Source organism: Elaeis guineensis, chromosome 5 (assembly GCF_000442705.2).
Source record: "Elaeis guineensis isolate ETL-2024a chromosome 5, EG11, whole genome shotgun sequence".
Taxonomy (NCBI): domain Eukaryota; kingdom Viridiplantae; phylum Streptophyta; class Magnoliopsida; order Arecales; family Arecaceae; genus Elaeis; species Elaeis guineensis.
The window spans coordinates 132,914,346-132,942,099 of NC_025997.2; the positions used below are offsets into that span (position 1 = coordinate 132,914,346).

General features: G+C 38.9%; 1 protein-coding gene and 1 pseudogene across 1 annotated transcript; one reads left to right on the forward strand and one right to left on the reverse strand.

Moving 5' to 3' along the window:
• Positions 1 to 27,058, forward strand: LOC105046373 (ASC1-like protein 3). The gene is given in 6 exon segments (XM_029264912.2): positions 1 to 659; positions 1,834 to 2,033; positions 3,932 to 3,963; positions 3,966 to 4,083; positions 26,592 to 26,774; positions 26,857 to 27,058. Coding segments are annotated over 6 exon segments (831 nt in total). The 5' UTR covers positions 1 to 548; the 3' UTR covers positions 27,044 to 27,058.
• Positions 5,328 to 8,894, reverse strand: LOC140857766 (uncharacterized; annotated as a pseudogene).
• Positions 27,059 to 27,754: the final 696 nt, after the last annotated feature.

Genomic DNA, 27,754 nt, shown 5'->3' on the forward strand with positions numbered 1-27,754 from the left:
GGTGTGATTTCCATTAGCCTGCTGTTTGAATGGCCCCGTGTTTCGCCGAGTTTCCACTCGGCCCTTTTCCATTCCCACCATTGGGACCACCCTCCCCTGCAGGCGATGGATCGCGTCAAAGGCTCCTTCAGTGCGAGATTCCGGGAGCTTCCACGCACCGATCCTCAGCTGCTGTGCCTCTATAGGGCTCCTTCTCAATAGATCTCCGCATGCTTTCGCGAACAGAAAAAGAACACGTGGCACGCAGTGCGTTGAGGAAAGAACAATAGGCGGAGGCTTCTCAACGAGCGCTGAGGAAAGTATATATATATATATATATATATTAGATAGATATTAGATTATTAATATCCATTTGCTATTCTTATTGCTATTGTTATTCTTTCTCTGTATATCTTGTTTCCTCTACTCCGGGGTCTCATTTGTGTGCGTGTGCGATGGCGATGCGGGGGAGATCATCTTCGTGATCCGCCGCCGCCGCCGCCTTCGCCTTTGGAGGGCTGACGCTGACGCTGCTCCGCTGGATTGATTCGTTCTCTTTCTCCGCGGGCATGGGACCGATCTGGGGCCTCACGAGAGGTGTCCTGGATCTCTTGATCGTACTCTATTTCGCGGTCTGGTTCTTGGGCGCCAGGTTCTTGCTCGACCGCCTCGTCTACAAGGTACCAAACACACCAATCCCAAATGCTGCTGCTGCTGCTGCTGCTGCTCCGTTCGTTTCAGATTTCTCCTCTCTTGCTTTAGATTATTTTTCTCTGGGAAACGGAGAAGTGCCCAGAGATGTATGGGTTCTCGAACACTTGAACGATCCGTAATGGGAGGCGATTTAATAACTATATTTTTCTCTTTAGCCAGGCCAAGGTAGATGAGAAAACGAATGTATACTCGCCTAAATGTTGTGATAGGGTTATCAGGAACATCCGACAACAACATCTCAAGCTCACGCAGAAAGGGAGGGAAGGCCGGCAGTAGGTTGGTTTGGTTGTTGTAATTCCTAGCATGACCGACCTGACTTCTGATTTTTCTCAGCTTACGCTATTTTGAAGACAGGAAAATAATCGATGAGAAAAAGGAAAGGGGGAAAAAAATCAGATGCTCATCAAACATGTCTGAATTCTGAAATCACAACCTTGGTGACTTTTCAGGTCACGACATGGATCATTTGGCTCACCAAATAATCGTTCCTGAAAATCCGATAATTTCTATATGGTCTGCATGATGTGTCATGTATGCCCACAACTTTGTTTGTTGCACATATGGAGCTCTGGATCTGTTAGATCACATCTTCATCTGTCTGATGATGCAATCATACAGGTGCCTGTTGTTAGCTTTGCCTTGGAATCAAAATGTCTGCAGAGAGGTATCTAATGGTGGATCTTGAAATATCAAGAGGAACCAGTTGGCGTTAATTTGATAATCAAATGTATGCTGGTAATTAAGGTCAGTTCACTGGTAAATCAGGTCTGGGCTTGCAAAAGCTTGATCAGTCGCCGTGTATGATAATTTATAGTCCTTGTAATCTGATCTTTAGTGACAATCAAATATTTTTCTGGGCTTCTCTAAGAAAAATTACCATATCTACCAGTGCACGTCATTTGCAACCTGCTTAACTACTTGGGTAATGCTACTTATTTTTTTATGAAAAGCTTTTGCAAATTGCATAATATCAAAGTTTTAAATCTAGCCATTGCTGTTACTTGGAGTAATGGTCTGTTCTGTGTTGCAACGCTCCATTTGATTGTGAGTCAATTTTATATGCTGAAGCAAATTTTCAATGTGAAAGTAGTCAACAACTTGCTGTTTTGAAACTTACACACATGCATGGTTCACTTTCAGCCATTGGCTATAATATTATTGAGAGCTTTGCTGATCAATGATGAGGCCAGACAGTCAAGGACTGCAAAGTGTTCTGAGACAATGTGGAAGCTCACATATTATGTTAGCGTTCAATTGTGGGTTCTATCAATCATCAAACAGGAGCCTTGGTCATTGGATACAAAGCAATACTTTAAAGGGTGGCCTAATCAAGAACTGAGGCGAGTCTATAATTTTTTGTTGCTTATGGTAGGATTGTATGCAATTCTTTAAGCTCATGACTATACTAATGATGTTCGCTAGATAGCTCTAACCTTTCACATAATGTACAAGTTCTTTTGGCTGCACACTGACTCGCATGCCTTGTATGCTTCTGAACATTTTTTTTTAATATGTGCAACAATGCTTAAAGGTTAGAAAGATAGTTCTCTAGCCCAATATTTTCAATCCCGCAGGATGGGGTTGTCCCAGTTTTCCTATGGAACAGGATGTGTCCCCATCCTGCCCTGTTTCGACATTTGGGATAGGGGATGTTCAAGATATCCTGATCGGGATGCTGGGGTGCTAGGGGGATGGCCCTGTCTCGATACATGGGATGGTATTCTATCCCAGTGTCCCACGGAACGTCTCGCTAGGACTTAAATCCTTGCTCTAGCCTTGTGTCCAAGAATGTAGCATATGGAGAAATTATGCTGCAAACTTTTGCAGATCAAACTGCTAACATTATCTGTATGAGAAATGATTACTAGGTCTTAGTTTTTGTATCTAAGCACTTCTCTGTCCTCAATCTTCATAATAAATCCACCTACTAGGCAAAATAGGTTTGCTAGGTATAAAGAAACTTGGCTTTTTGATTCTTTGGTACATATTTGTTTGGCCGATAAGCTTTACTTTTCATTTATCTAATATACCTTTCTTAACTACAGCATTTAATTGCTTTTCCAGCTGTTCTTCATCAAACAAATTTTAAAAATATTTACATTTAACTTAGAGGGAGGGAAGAAGGAAATGAAAGGAAATATAGCTTCCTATGCATATTGTGCCCTGTAGAACACCATATTTGTTCCTTAACAGCTAAAGTGGAGAGTTCCTACAGCTTCTGTCTGGATTTATTTGACCAAAATATTATCCATCTCACATAATAATACAAGTTAACATTTATTAGAAGTCAAATAGCAATATGAATCATGTATTATAAGAAAACAGTGTAGAGTAGGTCATGTATTGGACAATCCATTGCTTATACATGAAAAATTCTTTAATTTATATATTTATTAGATTGATAACGTAACTGGCCAAATATCATAACTCTTGCAGAAATATATATGACATATAATTAGGTCATTCTCTTCCTCTCTAGTTTGTCCCCCCCTCCTGCCTTGGAACAATCTTTATTTTCAATTAGACAGCAGCAGGGAAACTAGTATGAATCAAAGATCTACTGGCCCTTGAATATGGCCTTTTATGAAAAATGATTAGTCACCAAACCAAGATGCAGAATATGGACTGAGGGATTCGCTGAAATGATTTCATCATCAAATATGTCATTTAGAGCTTAGTTTTCTGTTAAAGTAATATTTCCTTCCCCTCGAAATGTAATTGGTTTCTATTGGGAAATGCAAAGCCTGCTGAACTTCTAGAGAGATGGTGTTCACTTTTTAAGAAAAACAGTTCATTTAGGAGACATGCAGGAAGGTTTTGTATGTCTTATTGATATGAGTATCAACTAATTTCACATCTGGAATTTAGGACAACTAGCATTGTCCACACAAGACCTCAGAATTATGGTTATCATATATTACACCATTTTGGACTCATTCACCATATATTTGGTCTTGTAGAGGACTCATCCTATTTTGTGTCAAGTTTGTAGTTCTTTTCTGCCGGTTACTTCCTCAATCGCTCATGTAAAAAAAACACTGCAAAATGACCTTGTTGTTATTGAAAAGTGTCAAAGGCAAATCAGGACTTCTGTCATTTCCTTATCTCCATCTTCTTAGTAAAGAAGGCCATGTAATGTTTGTGCGGAAAGATCTAAATATCACTTTTAAACTGACCTCATGCATTGCATGCTCTAAAGTTACATGACTACTAATTCTTGTCTCCCCCTTTTGGTTAGGCTTTCATTGATGCTTTTGTACATGTGCCAATGTGGTTCCACATATAGAGCATCGGTGCTCTCGTTGCATGGGAAACCTGCAAAGATTTCTTTATAATGATGTCTCATCATATAATAACTTCCATTTTGATTGGATATTCTTATATAAGCAGGTATACAGCATTTCTGCTCTTGTTGGTGAACTTCATTATGAGTGACTTTAGTATTATATATGTATTGAATTGATTGTCGTACAATAACATTGTCACTAATTGATTATTCCTGTCCAAAGCTTGGATGTTCTTCTTCATGTAGGAGTGTTTAGAAACTTTCAGAGGAAAAAAACAGACACTGTCTGGTGGCTAGGATCATGCAATCAGATGAATGAGATCTATAGATTCTAGACCTATTTAAGTAGTGATCCTTTGATTGGTCTGTTGAGTAAGATGTAGTATCTTGATTGCATTCAAACTTTCAAAGTTTAAAGGGAATGGCAGTATATTATCAATATTCATCGGCATAGTTTCATGAAATAAACATGGACTTCAAATACCTCGAAAGAGTACAAGTTTTACATTCCCTGGCCGCCTGATAAAAAAGGCAGTTGTTGATGGAGCAATGCTGTAACATACAAATTTTTCTCACATCTCACGGAACAACATTATATCTTGACTGATCGCATGTGAAATGAGGGACAGAGAATAATGTGTTGCGTGAGGGCAAATTGCAAAATGCAGAAGCAGCACAACTGTATGCTATTATGTCATACATGTTGTTGATTTTTATTTTTATTTCTACAGGTCTTCCCTGTTCTCTTTTCACCTAAGGAACACTAGTATCTCTTCAAGTATTGAAAATGATCAGGCTAGATTGATGCATCTCTGATTACTTATGTTTTCGAATGTTAAGGAGTGTTCCCAATTGAGAGACCTAAGAAGAGCTTCCTGCCATTAACATAATGGATCAATCTTTTGAAAGAAAACTGATAAAAATTCACAACAGAAAAAGACCAAAGCAGCTCTTTGATCTTTATCCGATCCAATTATTTTTAAGGTTGGAACCAAGGTTCCTGTACCAGTACCGGACGGCGTGCCGGTGCCGGCCTGGTATGGTACCGATATTATACCGTACCGACACACGATACGCCAAAGCATACGGTTCGATACCGGTACATAATTTTTTTTTCGATTTTTATTTTTTTTTGGATGTTGAAGTTAATAATTGATAAATACAATCTCAAAATGGCATTATATTGCATATTATTGACATATTTGGGTTCAATTTGGAGTTAGGTAGCGGTACAAAGACTCTTAATCTAAAATTAGACATATATTTATTTACATTATATTTCAACTATATCATCTTAAAACTAAAGAAAAAATACATAAAATATGCATTAAAATATATTTAAATATTTAAGTACAAAGCACAATAACTGATATACGAACCTTAAGATTTACTTTGCATTTAATTTCTTGTTGAGTGTCTGTGATGCTCGTAGATGTCTGGATCATTAACATAGTCTGGAGGGACATCAGTTCAACCCTCTAGCCAAGCTGCACCGTACTCTCGAATATTCATCCCATAAGGCATCCTCTTTGGATTGTAAGACATCTCAGACCTCTCACTAAAACTCTAGCTCTGAGAAGTATTTCCAAGATGATGGTACGGCTGTAGAGGAGTCCATCCAAATATGCCAGTAGCAAAATCTGATCCGTAAGATGCTCCAAGCTACATAGGATAGTAACCACTAGAAGACGATGCTTCGGATGCACCATATGCATATGGATCATAAGGTAGCTGCAGATAATAGGATCAATAATGCGAGGATGATGCAGATACATTCATGGACCTTACTCCACGTGTAAGATCGTCTGCAGCTGCATCGTGTGCTGGACGACTTCTAGGAGCCTGTCGTCTATATGAAATCGGCTCTCCATGGTCTCTACCAACTCGTCCACCATGATCTCTATCCTGTGTGACATGTGTAAACTGAGACTCACCGGTGAATTGAATATCACCCTATGGCTGTGTCTCATAAACGGTGGTCTCCTGTCCTCCAGTTCCTCCTTGATCATCAGATCCATGGCTACTACTACCAGTATCATCATCACTCTCTCTGGTATCCGTATCTAAGCCAAATAGCTCTTGTACTCTCGAGAGTGGTGCACGTACAACTATTTTTTTCTTTCTCCCCTTGTGCTCCTCTGTGACTGAGTTTTCTGTGATTGGGAGGATGGATGCCTTCTTGCTGGCTGTCGGAAGGATCGTCTATACATCTCTCGCTTGAATCTCTGAGAAGATGTATCGGACAGCAAGTCATGTGATGAATGAATCCCTTGTGTCCCCTCAGGCTGTGGTTGATCAGCTGGAATCCTATGTGGAATATTTTTTTTTCCCCATTGTCCTGGATCCACCGTGATCTCTCTCGCCACCACACTGGCTGGTCGTGGAGGGGACCCCGGCTCATCAAGTTCTGGCTCCTACTGCTGACCTGCAAGCCATCCGATGATCGAATCGTCGTCCTCGTCGGCATAATCATTCAGCATCGAATCAGTGTATTTCAACTAAACTTCCTCTTGAATGCATTTTAGCCTCAACCTCAGATTGTAGTGAACATATACAAAATCATCGAGGCATTTTTGTATCAGACGATTTCTCTGTTTGCTGTGGATAAGGATGAAAGTGGATCAATTATGCTCACAGCCACTAGCAGAGACCGTCTGAGAAAGAATACGGACAGCCATATGTCTCAAATTTTCTGCTGATATTCCAAAATGAATCCACCATTCAGCTGCAAAAGCAAAATTACATATCAAATTTGATGATATTATTAAGCAAAATTACATATCAATTTATGTTGCTCATTATTGATATGTAATTTATTTGGATTCATCTGTTTTTTTGCTTACGACAGCTGATGGGACTCCAAAACTGTCTGATCCCTCTCTAAACTGTTTCGTCTGAAACAAAATATATTTATTATTTATAAATATATCAGATCGAATTCAGTTGAATAATTACATCTGTTTTAAACTAGCATACCTCTTGCAGATACGATGCGATTTCTGGATCGGGCACTATCTTATATATGACATTGCAAAGAGCAGCAAGAAGCTCGCTGTCCATATCTATCTCCGGAATGGTATACTGAAATCTCGGATTCAAGTAATAAGCTGCAGATAAATTTCAAGACTAATTAAGCACACTTTTATTTTCATGCTTCGAAAAAATATTTTAAAACATTCTTGAATCCAAACTTACCAGCTAGATGTAAATCTCTACCCATCTGATAGTCCCAACAGTACTCAATGATGTTAATGAATTCTTGAGTATGCTTGGGATCATTCTCACTGATCTGTTTCTTTGTCCTCTCCATCATGTAATATAGGAAGTCCATTTGGAGGTATCTCTCGCTGTCCACGATGCGAAGCACCTTATATAAAGGCTTGATAGCCTTCACTACCTTCTTAGCCCACTGCCAAAATGACTGACTCGTCATCAAGTTCTTCACATACTTCCATCAGTGCCGGCCCTCGCATATCTGCTCTCCTGCCACTCGGCACTGACAAACATCTGACATAGGGCTGCTTTCTTCTGAAGAAGACTATCAAGTGCTATGAGTTGGTAGCAAACCGTGTGATATCCGGTCGTAAGATCTTTCTCCCAGTATACGTCCGCATCAATGAAAGAACCCATGTATGGTTTTAGATAAATCTAGTAATGGTCTGGGCAATCTCCACTATCTGCTGCACCCTGCAAATCTTTTCAATATCCATCAATATAAGATCAATGTAATGTGCAGCACATGGGGTCCAGTATATCTGCGATCGCTGCTCCATCAGCAACTCTCCGGCAGTCTTATATTATGGTCCATTAGCTGTGATGACCTGCACGACATGCTGCTCACCCACTGAATCAATCACCTCCTCCATCAGACCAAGGATATATGTGGCATCGTGCATCTTATCTGAAGCATCAATTGATTTGCGAAAAAATATTTTTTCATCATAGTATGTCAAAAAATTAATGATGCTTCATCTGGTAGGACCTGTCCAATCATCACACATTACTGTCAGACCGTATGTAGGCTATTTATTTTTGTAAGAAGCAATCAATCTCTGCAAATCCTCTTTGTTACTGTCAAAAAGCTGACCATAGATGTCCTTAGGTCCTGGAGGATCTACATCCTGGCCGGCAGCCTCTATGGCTGAAATAGCAAATCGGTAGTAAGGATTGGCTGCTGTATTTGCTGGAATATGACTGAAATAAAACCATGATCTAATAGCTCACCACATATCCTTCTTCTTATCTTTTTTCAGCGTACTGTCAATTCTCTCCTGCTTTGAATCCTTGCTGGACAAAGCATGTGGATCCAAATCCTGAATACTGGCTCCTGCTGGAATATCTCTGGAGGACCTCCTCCTACTGCCAAAAGCTTCCAACAAAGAAGACATGCTGCGTCTACTCCCTCTACCACCAAGCTCTCTGACTGAGGTAGTCCTTCTTAACTCATTCTCCTGCACCAGTCGTTGATCCAGACTCTGATTCGTAACATGATGGTCCGAATCGCTCTTTGTACCGGGCCATCTCCTTCTGCCGGTACTGATCCACCAAGCTCGCCTGAATGGCAGTCTCAATCTGTGCCTCCTCATTATCTGGAGCAGAAGTCTCCTCTGACTCTCTAGAGTGATAAGAATGTGGTTCTGCAGCTCGACGGTCTACTTCGGTCCTTTTTTGCTTTGTCCTTTTCTTTGCTGCTTTCGAATTAGTAAAGTGCTTTTTCATTAATTGTCGGACCTTTTACGGATATTTTTGACACATGGACATATCAGGATAACCACCAGCCAGGTGCTGCTTCAACCTAGTTACCCCTCCTTCCTTGAACTCTGTGTTTCACCATTTGCATTTCCAATGATGCCGAGTCGAGAGCATCTCGCCGATCCCAACCGATGTCATGCTCTGGGTCTTTCTTCTTACTCATTTCTGCAGGTATAACAAAATACTAATTATTTCGAATTAACTGTAATATAACACTAATTACATATATTTTTTATTTGATAATATATTTTACTATTTAAATATTTACAAAAAGAATTTCAAAAAAATCTCAAGTTAGATTCAAATATTTCAATTGTTTTGAATCATTCTAAATATTATTCTCAATTTCAAAACTAACTCTGATTTTTTATTTTTTTATTTTTTAATAATTTTTATATAAATAATATATACTATAAAATAGCTGATTAAGTAAAGTGAACGAACGTCATGCTTTAAATTTTTTTCTTATAAATATATGCAAGTATAACAAAACACGATAGTTTAATGATAATTAAAATAATTATATATAATTTTAAAATAATTTTAATAATTATTTTAAAATTTATAAATTCAAAATAAATATGTTATATGCTTCAAATAATATTTTTAAATTAACTAAAATATAATACTATTTTTATATATTTTTTATTTTATAATTAATTTTTTTATTTAAATAATTAAAAAAAATATTTTTAAATTTTAAATATTTCAAAAAAAATTTTGAGATTAGATTTAAGTAGCTCGAATCATTCTAAACATAGTTCCCAAACTCTGATTTTTTTCTTAAATTTAATTTTTTTATTAATTTTTAAATGAATAAATATTTAAAAATATTTAAAAAATATATAATTAACAAAAATTAATAATTTTGATGTTATCGTGTAGATCTTCCAAAGATTTATCACATATAATTAAATCATACCAAAATCATAAGATTTTGGCATGATTTTCTTCTATTTTCATTTTACCTCATTTTTATCCTATTTCTAACAATAAAAATAAAAAAAAATATTTACTAACAAAATAACAGATTATCTTACTTCCGATCAAAGATCAGCCTCTTCTCAAATCACTCCTTCAATTTCACGAAATTTTATCTTCTTTTTTTAATTTTTTTAGGTCTCAACGAAACCATTGAGACTTGAGACCAAGGTTGCCCATAGCCACGGGTGTTCTCTGAGAACTCTCAGAGAACACTGAAGGCCTGGTGCTTATTAAAGCGCCAGGCCCTCCCCCCCTCCCTCCCCCCGGAGGCCTAGTGCTTATTAAAGCACCAGGCCCTCCCTCCCCCCATGTGAAATGGGCCACGTCCATTTCTTTCCCCCCTCCCCTCCCCCCCACCACGTGAAAAGGCCCCCACCTCCCCCCCCACGTGAAATGGTCCCCCGGGCGATACGATTCGGTTCATCCTGAACCGGTGATGAACCGAGCTATACCGTCCGGTTCCGAGCGGTATGGGCCCGAACCGCACCGAACCGGGCGGTTCGGTGCGGTTTGGGGTCGTTTTCGGAAAAACAGGCCCGAACCGAACCAATCTTTCGGTTTGGGGTCGTTTTCGAAAAAACAGGCCCGAACCGGACCGGTAAGAGACCGATCCGGCTCAGTACACAAACCCTGGTTGGAACAATGATTTGCTTGAAGAGATTAAATCACTTCATGGCAAGCATTTCCCATAAAGAATGAAAACACATCCATTGTTTTTGTTTGGTAACGAAAAACATGTCCATTTTTAATGAGCATATATTATCAAACATCAACATGACGGAACTGTTGAAAGGTCGAGAGCAATACTTGTTGCACATAGGTAATATGCTTGGGCCTGCAAACTTTCTTCCTTCTGATTATGTTTCTTTTCCCATGTAGTTATCTCCATTTCTGTTAGTGCATTGTGGCCATTACGAGTAATTCATTTTTACATCAATATGGTGGAAGAAATATATTCTCCAGGTTAGTGGGGCTACAAAGCATGCAGACTGAACATCGGTTTGACAGATTCTTTGAGTTGATGATCTCATGGCTTCTAAAGTTCTTTGATTGATTACCTGTTGAATGTGACTAGCATGACTCAGGCCATATTATACCTGTCTATGTGAAACATATCATTATCTGTGGAAGTGATACTGTGAATATGTCTGGAAGAATGTGTGCAAACTTTATTGGGAATTGAAAGAGCTTCTGGGAGTTAAGTTTGCCATTCCCTAAAATGATATGAACTTACACTTCATTGGATCCACATTCCAAGCTAATGGCTGGTCATGGTGAACTACTTAATGTTGCTAAAAGATCCAAAGATTGATGTGACAATTCATTTGTTTCAGTCATCCATCTTGATGTTTCATTTTATTTGCCAAGATGCTGCTAATTAGTTTACTTGATTTCTAGAAAACCTCATTTGAATTCAGTTATCTGATTCTTTGATATTCAAAAGATGCTCTTGTTTGATGTGTTTATAAAAAAAGATATGGTCATCTGTAGAACCAAAATCTATTGAAATGATGATTGAGCAAATACTTTAATGCATAAAATCAATCATAAGCTACTAAATTTTAATGCACAGAAAATTTTATAGTATGGAGAAAGATAGACAACGTAGTTGCTCAATCAGGTCCTAAGGCCAGGAATCAGGTTATTACTCATTTTGTACTTACATGCTACAAGGCATTATGTATAATATACATATTTGTTATGAGATGTCCTATTGACTGCAAATGTCGGTTTGTTGCACCAATAACCTAATAATTCAATATATCAAGCATGAACTGAACTATAGAAGGTGCGATCTAGGAGAGAGAACCTTTGTTAGAAACACTAAAAGAGAGAGAGATAGGTAAAGGTGGAGAAAAATGATTGTATTATATTTTATGTTACAAGAGGCTCTATATATAGAGCAATAAATGTCTAGATACAATGAATCATATAATAGGGTCTAGATACAATGAACCATATAATAGGAGTCTAGATACAATGAACCGTCTAGGCATAATACATCTATTGATCTCCTAATTGATATATTTTCTACACAGAATTATACAGGGAATATACACAATGATATATATGTTAACATAATGTATTCTAATATATGTTAATATAATATGCTACTAATTTAACACTCCCCCTCAAGCTGGAGCATACAAATTATATGCACCAAGCTTGTTACAAATATAGCTAATCCGAGGATCTTTAAGAGACTTAGTAAATATATCTACTAGTTGATCATTGGAGTTGACAAAAGTAGTGGATATACACCCCGATAAAATTTTTTCTTAGATAAAATGACAATCCACTTCTATGTGTTTAGCCTTTTCATGAAAAATCAGATTTGAAGCAATGTGTAGAGCAGCTTGATTGTCACAGACCAGCCTCATCTGTTTCACTAATCCAAATCTTAATTCCTGAAATGATTGCTTCATCCATATAAGCTCACATGTTGCTAGTGCCATAGCTCTATATTCTACTTTTGCACTGGATCTGGCAACAATATTTTCTTTCTTGCTCTTCCATGATACCAAGTTGCCACCAATGAAAATGCAATATCCTAAAGTAGAACATCTATCAGAAGGAGACCTTACCCAATCGGCATCAGTGTACCCAACTACCTGAGTGTGTCCTTAATCTTCATATAATAATCCTTGGCCTGGTGCTCCTTTCATGTATTTAAGGATGCGAATTACAGCATCTTGATGACTATCACATGGAGACTGTAGGAATTGACTGACCACACACAGCAAAGAAAATATTTGGTCTAGTAATTGTCAAGTAATTCAACTTCCCGACGAGTCTTCGGTATCTTCCTGGATCTGCTAGAGTCTCCCCCGTCTTGGTAGAAGTTTAACATTTGGATCCATAGGAGTACCAATGGATTTGCAATTGAGCATGTCAGTCTCCTCTAGTATATCTAACGCATACTTTCTCTGTGAGATGGCAATACTAGTGCTAGATTGAGCTACCTCAATACCAAGAAAGTATTTGAGTTTACCCAAATCTTTTATCTGAAAATGGTGTGAGAGATGCTGCTTCAACTGTTGAATTCCGTCATGGTCATCGCCTGTGATTACTATGTCATCAACATAAACAACCAGGTAAATGCTACGAGTCGAGGAAGTATGGCGATAGAAGTTCGAGTGATCTGCTTCACTGCGGATCATACCAAATTGCTGAATAACGGTGCTAAATCCCCCAAACCAAGCACGAGGGGATTGCTTCAAGTCGTAAAGGGATCGACGTAGTCTGTATGCCGGTCCTGACTCCCTTTGAGTAACAAAACCTGACGGTTGCTCCATATAAATCTCTTCATCAAGGTGGCCATGAAGGAAGGTATTTTTGATATCCTATTGATGTAGGATCCAATGATGCATGGCAGCCATAGAAAGGATCAGACGGACAGAAGCAATCTTAACAATCGAAAGGAAGGTATTACCATAATCCAAGCCATATATCTGGGTATACCCCTTTGCGACCAAACATGCCTTAAGATGATTAATCTGGCCATCAAGATCAACTTTGACGGTAAACATCCAATGGCAACCAATAATTATTTTACCAGGAGGTAAAGAGACAAGATCCCATGTGCCAGTCGAATGCAAAGTTGCCATCTTATCAACTATCGCTTGCCGCCACCCAGGGTGATTAAGAGCCTCACAGACAGTCTTAGGAATGGAGACAGATGATAAAGAAGTAATGAAAGCAAAATATGGTGCTAAAAAATGGTGATAGCTCAGAAAATTATAAATGGGATGGGGATTGCGAGTAGAGCGAGTATCTTTTCTCAGGACAATAGGAGGACTAGCATGAGGCAGGCTCGTGGCAGATGGAGACAACAGGGCATGGGATGAGTCGGCAGGAACATCAGTAGAAGGTGGTGGGGGACGTCGCGAGTAGACATGAAAAGGTTTAAGAGAGCAAATCTAGAGGAGCAAAATAGGGAAGAGGAAGAACTTCAGACACCTGAGTGGTCTGAGCTGCAGAGGAAGGAAAATATGGAGTTTCCTCAAAAAAGATGACATCGACAGAGGTGAAGTAACGATGGGTGTCTGGGAAATAGCAGCGATGCTCCCTTTGGAGATGAGAATATCTCAAAAAGATGCATTTAAGAGACTTGACGGAGAGCTTATCTTGTCCAAGGGTTAGATTATGAACAAAACAGGTAGAACTAAAAATATGGGGAGGAAGAAGATAAAGAGATTGATTTGGGAAGAGAAGTTGATGAGGAACTCGATGCTGCAAGACAGAAGAAAGCATGCGATTAATGAGGTAACATGCAGTGAGAACAGCATCTGCCCCAAAATGATGTGGAACATTCTGATGAAGAAGCAAAATCTGGACAATTTCAATGAGATGTCGGTTTTTACGCTCGGCTACCTCATTTTGTTGAGGTGTATGTGGACATGATGATTGATGAATAATTCCTTATTGAGACATAAAACTGAAAAAAAAGGCAGGAAAGTATTCGCGGACATTATCACTGTGCAAAATGTGAATAGAACCATTAAATTGATTTTTAATTTCAGCATAAAAGGATTGAAAATGAGAAAATAACTCAGAACGAGTTTTCATCATAAATAACCAAGTGCATCTAGAATAGTCATCAATGAAGGTAACAAAGTATTGAAAATCTAAAGTGGAACAAATACGATTTGGACCCCAAACATCAGTATGAACTAACTCAAAAAGGGACACAGCCCGATGATTGATGCATTTGGGAAACGAACCATGGGTTTGTTTGTCAAGCTGACAAGATACACTCTAAAGACAACAAAATAGAGAGATTAGGAACCATCTTCTAAAGCTTTAAAAGATTGGAGTGACCAAGGCGACTATGGATAATGGAAGGAGAATCTCTCGAGAGACAGGCTTGTGGAGATGGAGGGGTACTGAGATGGTAAAGTCCATGCAACTCATGCCCTATACCAATCATCCATCCCGTACCTTGGTCCTGCAAGGTGACAGTATTGTCAACAAAGATAATAGAACAATTTAAGGATCGAGTTAATTTGCTAATGGAAATAAGATTGAAAGGACATTCAGAAACATAAAGAACAGAATGTAAAGGGAAAGAGGGAAGGGGTTGGGCTTGGCCAATATCTTTGGCAACAGTTTTCGAGCCATTAGCTAAAGTGACATTAGGAAGGGAAGGAGAAGTAACAAAATGAGAGAAAAAATGTTGGTTACTAGACATATGATTAATCACTCTGGAGTCCAGAATTCAAGGGCCAAGAGATGAAGACTGTGTGAGGAAAGTAGTAGAGTTACCAATCTGGGTGACGGAAGTGGTGGAGGATTGGGTGGCAATCTGATATTGAAAATACTTCTCATAATCTGCACCAGTCAAGGTAATAGAGGAAGATGACTGACCGACAGAGGAAACAGGAACAGGAGGTGAAGCAGCAGTAGCCTGAGCAATATTAGCAGTGTGGGGATGGCTGTGGAGATCATAACAACGGTCTTGGGTGTGGTCAAATTTATGATAGTAAGTACACTGAGGATGCTGGCCTTTGGTGCGGACACTACTCCATCCACCACCTTGGCCCCCGTGGCTGGAAGATTAGGAGGCCAAGATAGAAGAATCAACCATCGGAGGAGAAACAGTTGGAGAACATTGAACACGGAGCAAACAAACAAAGGCATCCTCCAAGGTCAGAATAGTGGCACTGACAAGGAGCTGATCACGGATAGGCTCAAGCTCAGAAGGAAGGTCAAGAAGAGCCAAAATCAAGAATTACTTATCAGTTTGGGTCTCGTGCGTAGCAACAGTAGCAGTAGCGGGCATGAGAGGCATATACTCTTCCTTGAGATCCCAATTCGGCCAACATAGGTGGACATATCCATATTTTGCATTTTGAGACTAACTATATCAGACACAATGCGGTAAAAGTGCTGAATGTTATTGGTATAAAGATTTTTGGTCTTGGTCCAGACTTTATTGCAGGTCCGATAAGATCAAAAAATTGAGATTGCTATCTAATATAATATGCTATCTAATTTAATACTCCCCCTCAAACTGGAGCATACAAATTATATGCACCAAGCTTGTTACAAATATAGCTAATCTGAGGATCTTTAAGAGACTTAGTAAATATATCTAGTAGTTGATCATTGGAGTTGACAAAAGTAGTGGATATACACCCTGATAAAATTTTTTCTCAGATAAAATGACAATCCACTTCTATGTGTTTAGTCTTCTCATGAAAAATTGGATTCGAAGCAATGTATAGAGCAGCTTGATTGTCACAGACCAGCCTCATCTGTTTCACTAATCCAAATCTTAATTCCTGAAATGATTGCTTCATCCATATAAGCTCACATGTTGCTAGTGCCATAGCTCTATATTCTACTTTTGCACTGGATCTGGCAACAATATTTTCTTTCTTGCTCTTCCATGATACCAAGTTGCCACCAATGAAAATGCAATATCCTAAAGTAGAACATCTATCAGAAGGAGACCTTACCCAGTCGGCATCAATGTACCCAACTACCTGAGTGTGTCCTTAATCTTCATATAATAATCCTTGGCCTGGTGCTCCTTTAATGTATTTAAGGATGCGAATTACAGCATCCCAATGACTGTCACATGGAGACTGTAGGAATTGACTGACCACACTCACAGCAAAGAAAATATTTGGACTAGTAATTGTCAAGTAATTCAACTTCCCGACGAGTCTTCGGTATCTTCTTGGATCTGCTAGAGTCTCCCCCGTCTTGGTAGAAGTTTAACATTTGGATCCATAGGAGTACCAATGGGTTTGCAATTGAGCATGCCAGTCTCCTCTAGTATATCCAATGCATACTCTCTATGAGATGGCAATACTAGTGCTAGATTGAGCTACCTCAATACCAAGAAAGTATTTAAGTTTATCCAAATCTTTTATCTGAAAATGGTGTGAGAGATGTTGCTTCAACTGTTGAATTCCATCATGGTCATCACCTATGATTACTATATCATCAACATAAACAACCAGGTAAATGCTACGGATCGAGGAAGTATGGCGATAGAAGACTGAGTGATCTGCTTCATTGCGGATCATACCAAATTGCTGAATAACAGTGCTAAATCTCCCAAACCAAGCACGAGGGGATTGCTTCAAGTTGTAAAGGGATCGACATAGTCTGCATGCCAGTCCTGACTCCCTTTAAGTAACAAAACCTGACGGTTGCTTCATATAAATCTCTTCATCAAGGTTGCCATGAAGGAAGGCATTTTTGATATCTAATTGATGCAGGATCCAATGATGCATGGCAGCCATAGCAAGGATCGGACGGACAGAAGCAATCTTAACAGTCAGAAGGAAGGTATTACCATAATCCAAGCCATATATCTGGGTATACCCCTCCGCGACCAAACATGCCTCAAGATGATTAATCTGGCCATCAAGATCAACTTTGACGGTAAACACCCAACGGCAACCAACAATTATTTTACCAGGAGGTAAAGAGACAAGATCCCATGTGCCAGTCGAATGCAAAGCTGCCATCTCATCAACTATCGCTTACCGCCACCCAGGGTGATTAAGAGCCTCACAGACAATCTTAGGAATGGAGACAGATGATAAAGAAGTAATGAAAGCAAAGTATGGTGCTAAAAAACGGTGATAGTTCAGAAAATTATAAATGAGATGGGGATTGCGAGTAGAGCGAGTACCTTTTTTCAGGACAATCGGAGGACTAGCAGGAGGCAGGCCCGTGGCAGATGGAGACAACAAGGCATGGGATGAGTCGGCAGGAACATCAATAGAAGGTGGCAGGGGACGTCGCGAGTAGACATGAAAAGGTTTAAGAGAGAGCAAATCTCGAGGAGCAAAATAGGGAAGAGGAAGAACTTCAGACACCTGAGTGGTCTAAGCTGCAGAGGAAGAAAAATATGGAGTTCCCTCAAAAAAAGATGACATTGGCAGAGGTAAAGTAGCGATGGGTGTCTGGAAAATAGCAGCGATGCTCCCTTTGGAGATGAGAATACCTCAAAAAGATGCATTTAAGAGACTTGACGGAGAGCTTATCTTGTCCAGGGGTTAGATTATGAACAAAACTGGTAGAACCAAAAATATGGGGAGGAAGAAGATAAAAAGATTGATTTGGAAAGAGAAGTTGATGAGGAATTCGATGCTGCAAGACAGAAGAAAGCATGCGATTAATGAGGTAACATGCAGTGAGAACAGCATCTGCCCAAAAATGATGTGGAACATTCTGATGAAGAAGCAAAGTCTGGACAGTTTCAATGAGATGTCGGTTTTACGCTCGGCTATCCCATTTTGTTGAGGTGTATGTAGACATGATGATTGATGAATAATTCCTTGTTGAGAAATAAAACTAGAAAATAAGGTAGAAAAGTATTCGTGGACATTATCACTGTGCAAAATATGAATAGAAACATTAAATTGATTTTTAATTTCAGCATAAAAAGATTGAAAATGAGAAAATAACTCAGAACGAGTTTTCATCATAAATAACCAAGTGCATCTCAAATAGTCATCAATGAAGGTAACAAAGTATTGAAAATCTAAAGTGGAACAAATACGACTTGGACCCCAAACATCAATATGAACTAACTCAAAAAGGGACGCAGCTCGATGATTGATGCGTTTGGGAAACGAACCACGGGTTTGTTTGCCAAGCTGACAAGATGTACTCTAAAGATGACAAAATAGAGAGATCGGGAACCATCTTCTAAAGCTTTAAAAGATTGGAGTGACCAAGGCGACTATGGATAATGGAAGGAGAATCTCTCGAGAGACAGGCTTGTGGAGATGGAGGGGAACTGAGATGGTAAAGTCCATGCGACTCATGCCCTGTACCAATCATTCATCCTGTACCTCGGTCCTGCAAGGTGACAGTATTGTCAACAAAGATAATAGAACAATTTGAGGACCGAGTTAATTTGCTAATGGAAATAAGATTGAAAGGACATTCAGAAACATAAAGAACAGAATGTAAAGAGAAAGAGGGAAGGGGTTGGGCTTGGCCAATATCTTTGGCAACAGTTTTAGAGCCATTAGCTAAAGTGACATTAGGAAGGGAAGGAGAAGTAACAAAATGAGAGAAAAAATGTTGGTTACTAGACATATGACCAGTCACTCTGGAGTCCAAAATCCAAGGGCCAAGAGACGAAGACTGTGTGAGGAAAGTAGTAGAGTTACCAGTCTTTGTGACGGAAGTAGTGGAGGATTGGGTGGTAATCTGATATTGAAGATACTTCTCATAATCTGCACCAATCAAGGTAATAAAGGAAGATGACTGACTGGCAGAGAAAACAGGAACAGGAGGCGAATCAGCAGTAGTCTGGGCAACATTAGCAGTGCGGGGACGGCTGTGGAGGTCATAACAACGGTCTTGGGTGTGGTCAAATTTATGATAGTAAGTACACTGAGGATGCTGGTCTTTGATGCGGATACTACTCCATCCACCACCTTGGCCCCTGCGGTTGGAAGATTAGGAGGCCAAGATAGAAGAATCAACCACTGAAGGAGAAACAATTGGAGAAGATTGAACACGGAGCAAACGAACAAAGGCATCCTCCAAGGTCAGAATAGTGGCACTGACAAGGAGCTGATCACGGACTGGCTCAAGCTCAGAAGGAAGGTCAAGAAGAGCCAAAATCAAGAATAACTTATCAGTTTGGGTCTCGTGCGTAGCAGCAGTGGGCATGAGAGCCATATACTCTTCCTTGAGAGTCCCAATTCGGCCAACATAGGTGGACATGTCCATATTTTGCATTTTGAGACTAACTATATCAGACACAATGCGGTAAAAGTGCTGAATGTTATTGGTATAAAGATTTTTGGTCTTGGTCCAGACTTTATTGCAGGTTCGATAAGATCAAAAAATTGAGATAACCTTGGGATCAATAGACTGCCACAGAAGTGCACACAATCGAGCATCCACTTTCTTCGAAGTGGGGCAGTCAGTAGCAGGAATATCATCATCCGTCTTGATCAGATGGTCATCATATACTTGCCTTTGGAACCATAGTTCAATAGAAGCTGCCCATGCCATGTAATTGGCAGCACCAGTCAAGCAGTCGGTGGTGATAATCGGAGAACCTGAGACAGTACAAGAAAAGATGCTGTTGGGCCGAGAGGCAATGGAGGAACCATCCACACCAGCCATGGCGTTTGGATGGAAGGGAGCTCGCAGCAACAAGAGAAAGAAGAAGAGAGTGAATCCAAGTCGTAAAGGTCAGAAAAGGAGGATTAAACCTTAGAAATGAGTTGGTCGAAAACACACCACGGGACAAGACACACCGTGGAAAGAGTGGAAACATAGCATGGTAATCACCATCGGAAAGGATCTAGGGTTTTCTCTCCCCCCCCGAGCTCTGATACCATGTAGAAGATAAGATGTAGGAGAGAGAACCCTTGTTAGAAACATTAAAAGGGAGAGAAAGATAGGTAAATGTGGAGAAAAATGATTGTATTATATTTCATGTTACAAGAGACTATATATAGAGCAATAAATGTCTAGATATAATGAACCATATAATAGGAGTCTAGATACAATGAACCATCTAGGTATAATAAATCTATTGATCTCCTAATTGATATATTTTCTAAACAGGATTATACAGGGAATATGCACAATGATATATATGTTAACATAATATATTCTAATATATGTTAACATAATATGCTATCTGATTTAACATGAATAATTTTGTTATTTCGTATATCAAGTCATAGGATCAAGCAAGAGACATGTTTGTCAACCCATTGGAAGACACATCTACAAAAATATTTTCACAAGTTGTGCTGTCATGAACCATGATTTATAACTTTTTATGATTCAGACTCTGCAAGTGTTTAAGATTTGCATGGTTTGGTTGAATGTAGGTGTGCTTTTAGTTATTTAGTGTTTTAATGCAATGAGAGCTAGTTGACTTTATGCAGTTGTATCTTACATCTATACATGCTGGTTTAAAACCCACTATCCGTGGTGCAAGTTACATGAAATGCTAGGCATACCCTAAAAGGTTATCACTTGCGGACATCCTAGCCTATAAATAAGAAAATAGGGGTGCATGCTCAGAAAATATAGAGGGAACACCTCTTTTTCTATTTTTTTGGTTCTTATTCCCTTTTATTTTATGCTATTGTCTGTCCTTACCGTTTCTCCTTTGTAATCAATTTATGAATAAAGAACAACATCAGATATTTGCAGAGGTATGACCATATGTGAGATTGACTCAAGACTTGGAGGCTTTTCAGGGTCAAGTCTGGTGCCATAGTGTCAAGATCTTGAACCTTCACATCCTTTTGTACTTCATGGTTGGCAGTGGCCCATCATGGATTCTAGTGATCTGCTTGTGTGGACTCATGAATCAGGAATGAACTTACATTTAGGAAAGTTCATGGTATCCATGTGCATTGAAAAATAGAGAAGAAGAAGAGGAATTTTGTGGAAGAATGACTTGTATTTATTTCATGTTACAAGAGGCTCTATATATAGAGCAATAAAGATCTAGGTATAATGAATCTATTGATCTCCTAATGATATATTTCTTAAATTGGATTTGATATATTTCCTGTTTAGGATTATACATATTTGATATATATCCTATTTAGGATTATACAAGGAATATTCACATAATATGCTATCTAATTTAACATATTCTCAACATTCTCCCTTAAGTTGGAGCGTACATGTCATATGCTCCAAGCTTGTTACAAATGTATTCAATCTAAGAGCCTCTAAGGGATTTAGTGAAAACATCTGCTAACTGATCATTTGAATTGACGAAACTGGTGGCAATACATCCTGATTTAATTTTCTGTCTAATAAAATGACAATCCACCTCTATATGTCTTATTCTTTTGTGATCGGATTTGAGGCAATATGAACGGCAGCTTGATTGTCACATATCAACTTCATTTGTTTAACTTCATCACACCCCAATTCTTGAAGAAGCTGTCTTAACCAGATAAGTTCACACGTTGCAAGAGCTATAGCTCGATATTTTGTTTCTGCACTTGATCTAGCAACTACATCTTGCTTTTTACTCTTCCAAGAAATTAGAATCCAATCATGACAGTATCCTGAAGTAGATTGTCTATCTGAGGGAGAACTTGCCCAGTCTGCATCAGAGTACCCAACAATTTTTGAGTGACCCTTGTCTTCATATAATAGACCTTATCCTGGAGCTCCTTTGAAATATCTGAGAATGCGGATTACTGCATCCTAATGACTATACACGGAGCCTGAAGAAACTGACAAACCACACTTACAGCAAATGGAATATCTGATTGTGTGATTGTGAGATAATTTAGCTTCCCAACCAGTCTTCGACATCTACTAGGGTCTTCCAATGGCTCCCCTTGTTCAGGAACAAGTTTGACAATCGGATCCATAGGAGTGTCCACATGTTTGCAATCTAACATGCCTGTTTCCTCTAGTACGTCTAAAGCATATACTTTCTTTATGAGACAGTAATGCCTGTTTTGGACGTGCTACCTCAATCTTTAGAAAGTATTTTAATTTTTTCAAATTTTTGGTCTGAAAGTGGCTGAACAAATGCTGCTTGAGTTGAGAAATCCCATCATGGTCATTGCCTGTTATGACAATGTCATCAACATAGACCACCAGATAAATGCATTTACCATGACCATCATGATGGAAGAACATTGAATGACCAGCTTCACTTCAAAACATTCCAAACTATTGGACCACAGCACTGAACCGTCCAAATCATGCTCTTGGAGACTGCTTTAGACCATATAGTCACCATCGTAGACGGCATACCAAGCCAGACTCCCCCTGAGCAACAAACCCTGGTGGTTGCTCCATATATATCTTTTCGGCCAGCTCTCCATGTAAAAAGGCATTCTTAATATCCAGCTAATGAAGTGTCCCGTGATGCATTGCTGCCAAGGAGATAAGAAGACGGACTGATGTAATTTTAGCTACTGGAGAGAATGTATCACCATAATCAAGTCCATAAATCTGAGTGTATCCTTTGGCAACAAGACGAGCTTTCAGCCGATCAATTTCACCATCAGGACCTACTTTCATGGTATAAACCTAGCGACACCCAGTAGCAGATTTGCCCTGTGGTAGTGGAACCAACTCCCAAGTACCATTATCATGAAGAGCAGTCATTTCCTTTATCATTGCATCTCGCCACCCTGGATGTGCCAATGCTTCTCTAACAGTCTCTGGTATGGGAACATTAGACAAGGTAGAAACAAAGGCATAATACGATGGAGATAAACGATGGTAACTCAGAAAAGTATAAATGAGATGTGGGTTGCGAGATGAACGAATACCTTTTCGAAGTGCAATGGGTGGAGTTGCTGCTTCTGTTGAAGGCATGACCGGAGTAGGTGATGGAGGAACAAGAGAAGAGTCATCAGGAGCTGTCATTGTACCTGTATCATGGAGAGAAGTATCATTGGTGTTAGCAGGAGGGTGAGAATGACGTGACTAGACTTGGAGAGGAGGACTGACTTGTGATAGAGGAAGAATAGGAATTGGTAGAGTCTTAGGAATGAGATTTGTGTTTGCAGTGTTTGGTGAAAAATATGGAGATGTTTCAAAGAAGGTTATATCTACTGAGATAAAATATTTGTTTGTTGTTGGATCATAGCATTTGTAAACTTTTTGAAGATGGGAGTATCCTAAAAAGACACGACTGATTTGGGCTGGAGTTTGTCTTTTCTAGGAGTGATCATGAACAAAACAAATACAGCCAAACGCACAATGAAAGATGATGGGGATTTTATTTTGAAAATAGAATTGAGTGAGGACATTGATGCTGCAACACAAAAGAAGGCATTCGGTTAATTAAATTACAAGCGGTGAGAATAGCATCCCCCCAAAAATGAAGAGGAACATGATGGTGTATAAGATACGGGCAGTTTCAATAAGATGCTGATTTTTACGTTCGGCGACTCTGTTTTGCTGAGGAGTATATGCACAAGAGGTCTGATGAGTGATTCCCTGAGAAGATATGAAATTGGTAAAGGGGAAAGATAAATATTTTTTTGCATTATCACTGCATAATATGTTAATTGAAACACCAAATTGATTACGAATCTCAACACAGAAATTTTGAAATATAGAGAATAATTTAGAACAATTCTTCATTAAAAATACCCAAGTGCAACGGGAATAATCATCGATAAAAGTAACAGAATAATAAAATTCTAAACTTGAGCTGACACGACTTGGACCCCATATGTTTGAGTGAACAATATCAAACATAGATGTTGCCCTATTATTGACTCGCTTAGGAAATGAAGCTTGAGTTTGTTTTCCAAGTTGACAGGACTCGCACTTTAAAGAAGACAATGTAGAAAGATTAGGTACTAATTTTGGAAGTTTGGTGAGACTCAGATGACCCAGATAGCTATGAAGAAGATCGGCGGAAGCAGCAGAAGTGAAAGCAACCGGTGGACTTGGATTAGAGAGGTGATACAGTCCTTGTGACTCATATCCTGTTCCAATTGTCTTCCCCATACCCCGGTCCTGCACAATAATAGAGTCAGCCATAAAAGTGACAGAACAATCAAGATTTTTGGTTAATTTGCTATTGGAAATCAAATTGTATGGGCATTCAAGAGCAAATAAGACGGAGTTTAAAGAAACAGAAGGAAGAGGTTGAACTTTTATTCCTTTAACCATAGTCTGTGAGCCATTGGCAAGTGTAATTTTAGAGGAAGTTGGAGAAGAGGTGAGGTTAGAGAAAAGATTCTTTTTACCAGAGATATGGTCAGATGCACCGGAATCTAGTATCCGTGGGCCAATGGGTGTAGACTTGGTCAGAGAAGCAAAGAAATTATCAGAGTGGGAGATGCTAGATGAGGATGACTGTTGTTTTGCTGCTTGATACTGCAGGTACTCATTGTAGTCAGCTCCAGTTAAGGTAATGGAATTGGACTGTTGATCTTTTGCATCAGGTAATGGAAGAAGTCCATCTCCATAGGTCTGAGCCATATGAGCTGCAGGTCGGCTAGTGTTGGTCGATTGATTATTGCGTGGTGGTCGATCATGCAATGCCCAACAAGTGTCTCGAGTGTGACCATCTTTGTCACAATAGGTGCAATGTAATTTGGAGCCTTTTCCTTTCCCTTTTCAAAAACCACAGTCCCTGTTGATTTTCAGTCGGAACAGCTAACACAGATGTCTCAATCTCATTAGTATTATTTGCATTTAAAGAAATGCGCAATAGTCATGTAGAGACATCTTCCAAAGAAGGAATAACAGGACTTGTCAAGATTTGATCCCTTACAGAACAAAGATCAGATTGAAGCCCTATCAAAGCCAAGACCATAAAGAACTTATCTAGTTGCTGTTCCTGTGTAGTGATGCTGTCAGAGAATGGCATGAGAGAATTGAACTCATCCTTTAGTGTTTCTACATGTCCTAAATAACTTGCCATATCTTAGTGGTTTTGCTGGAGATGGATAATATCTGAGATGACTTTATATATGCGTTGCACATCATTAGTATATAAAGTCTTGGCCTTGGCCCAGACCTTACAACAGGTTTCACAGGACTGAAAAAAGGTGAGCAATTTAGGATCAAGGGAATGCCATAATAGACTACATAACTGTGCATCAATTTTAACCCAGGTTGTTCTATCAGTGGCAGCAATATCACTAGCATTCTTAACTAAATGATCATCATAACCTTGCCCCATAAACCATAACTCTACTGATGCAGACCATGATATATAATTATTACTACCTTGCAGTTTGACAGTAGTAATGGTTGGAGAAATAGAAATTGATTGGAAGAATGGTTTAAAGTCATCTGTATTTGAAGAATCTCCCTTTTCAGACATGTTTGTTAATCACAGAAACGAACATGCCCTCTAGGGTTAGACCAACAGCCCCAGGAAGGACCAAGAAAAACCGAACGGCAGCAGGGAAGACAAAACAGCATCAGGAAATACAGCGGCAACAAGAGAAGCCGAGCAGCACTAGAGTAGACTAGCGGCAGCAAGAGAAGCTGAGGGAAGACCAGGAAAAAAAAATCTGAACGGCAACAGAGAAGAGAGATCACTTGGAAGGTCAGGTTTTGGTGGTTGGTGGCTGTAGATGAATATCCTATGGCTCTGATACCATGAAAAATAGAGAAGAAGAAGAGGGATTTTATGAAAGAATGACTTGTATTTATTTCATATTACAAGAAGCTCTATATATAGAGCAATAAAGGTTTAGGTACAATGAACTTATTGATCTTCTAATAATATATTTCCTAAACAGGATTTGATATATTTCTTGCTTAGGATTATACAAATCTGATATATATCCTATTTAGGATTATACAGGGAATATTCACATAATATGCTATCTAATTTAACATATTCTCAACATGCATTTTATCACATACTATTCTTATATCTATTATATTCTCTCTCTCTTTTTTTTTGGTTTGTAGATTTCTTCTGAAATTTGCTTAACTTCATTGATGGTTATCCTTTTATCACTACAACTTTACGTCTTGCTAATGTTTGATCAAATCTATACAGTTGCTACAGTCCTAAGGCGAGTTCGCAGTGATCTAGAGTGCCTACAGAAAGCTATGGGTACGGGTTCGAAAAGGAATAGGACTACTAATGTAATGGGTTTTCTTTCCTCTATAGTAGATAGTAGTGGAATACTCAACTAAAAAATTATAGAAAAATAATTCTTTGAGAAATGAGGTTACATCTCCCCCCTTGGAAACGTAAATGTTTCATGTCCAGTATTTTTCAATCTTTTGTGGCAGAATGGCTATGTTTTTCCAAGAAGCAACAGTTTGAGGCTGCTTTCACACAAATATTTGAGTTCTAGTTTTATATCTTTAGAACTGATATCTGTATGAATTTTGTTAATAGGTTTGTGAAGCTTTGTGAAAACTAGGAATAATAAAAGTAATGAGTTTCATTTAGCAGATTTTTTCGAATTGGGACTATTATTCTTGCCCTACATGATCCAAGCGATGTATTTCTGGAAGCATCCAAAGTGTTCAAATATTCAGAGGAGAGGGCAGCTAGCGTGTTATTTGGACTTTTTGCAGTCTCATGGTTATTGTTACGATTAATATACTTCCCCTTTTGGATAATTAAGACTTCAAGGTCTGCTAGTGTCATATAATTGTTTGTCTAATCAAACTTTTGCTTTTAATTTTTCTTATTATTTTGATGTTTGAATTTCCAGCTACTATTCCATTGAGTCCCCGATGTCAGTGAACGGTTTTCCCACCACTTTATACTATGTTTTCAATACAATGCTTCTTACCCTGCTTGTGTTCCCCATCTACTGGTGGAAACTGAGATGTGCAATGATCATGAGACAGATGGGTAATAGAGGACAAGTAGGGGAGGATGTTCGATCAGGTAAATAATGTAGTTTGTACACAACGCATTTTACAAAATATTGCTTATAACCATATTTTGTTAAATCAATGAAACAAGCGGATCTTTGGAATCTGAACGGGGTTCTTAGTGCATTAGGAACCAGTACAATCATCTGCATGGAGCAGTAAATCACTCCACAGTAACCATATTAGAGAAAATATCTATTTTTGTCATACAACAAGCAAATGTGGTTTCACTAATCATAAAAACTGGATTTGCTGGAGGCCTTTTCTCCTTTTATGTTGGTCATTGTGATGTTCTGGCATATTCCTGAATAGTTGGAGCAATTTTGCAAAGAAGGTCTAGCAGGTGGACTATAGGCCTAGCATCAAAGTCATGCTGTTCTGATTGCTGTTGCTGCATTTACAACTTTTAACTTGAGTCTTCCAATGTACATAGTAAAAGTTTTTCACTTTGTCAAAGGTCCATATATGAGTTTCTCTTCCAAGGGAACCAAGATGACATTAGCAGATTGGTTTAGCGAAACCAGCATAGGGTTTATGCCATCAAAATGGGTGTAAAAAAGGTGGATGATACGCTGTTTTTGATCACCATGGTTTCTTTCCGTGGAGGATAATCCTTCTTCTTTTTCCCTCTTGACATTGCTTATGATTTCTTCAATTTCTTGATAAGCTACCTTTAGGTGCCGTGATCATACAGATTTCTGGCTTTCGTTTATCCAAATATAGATTCTGAAT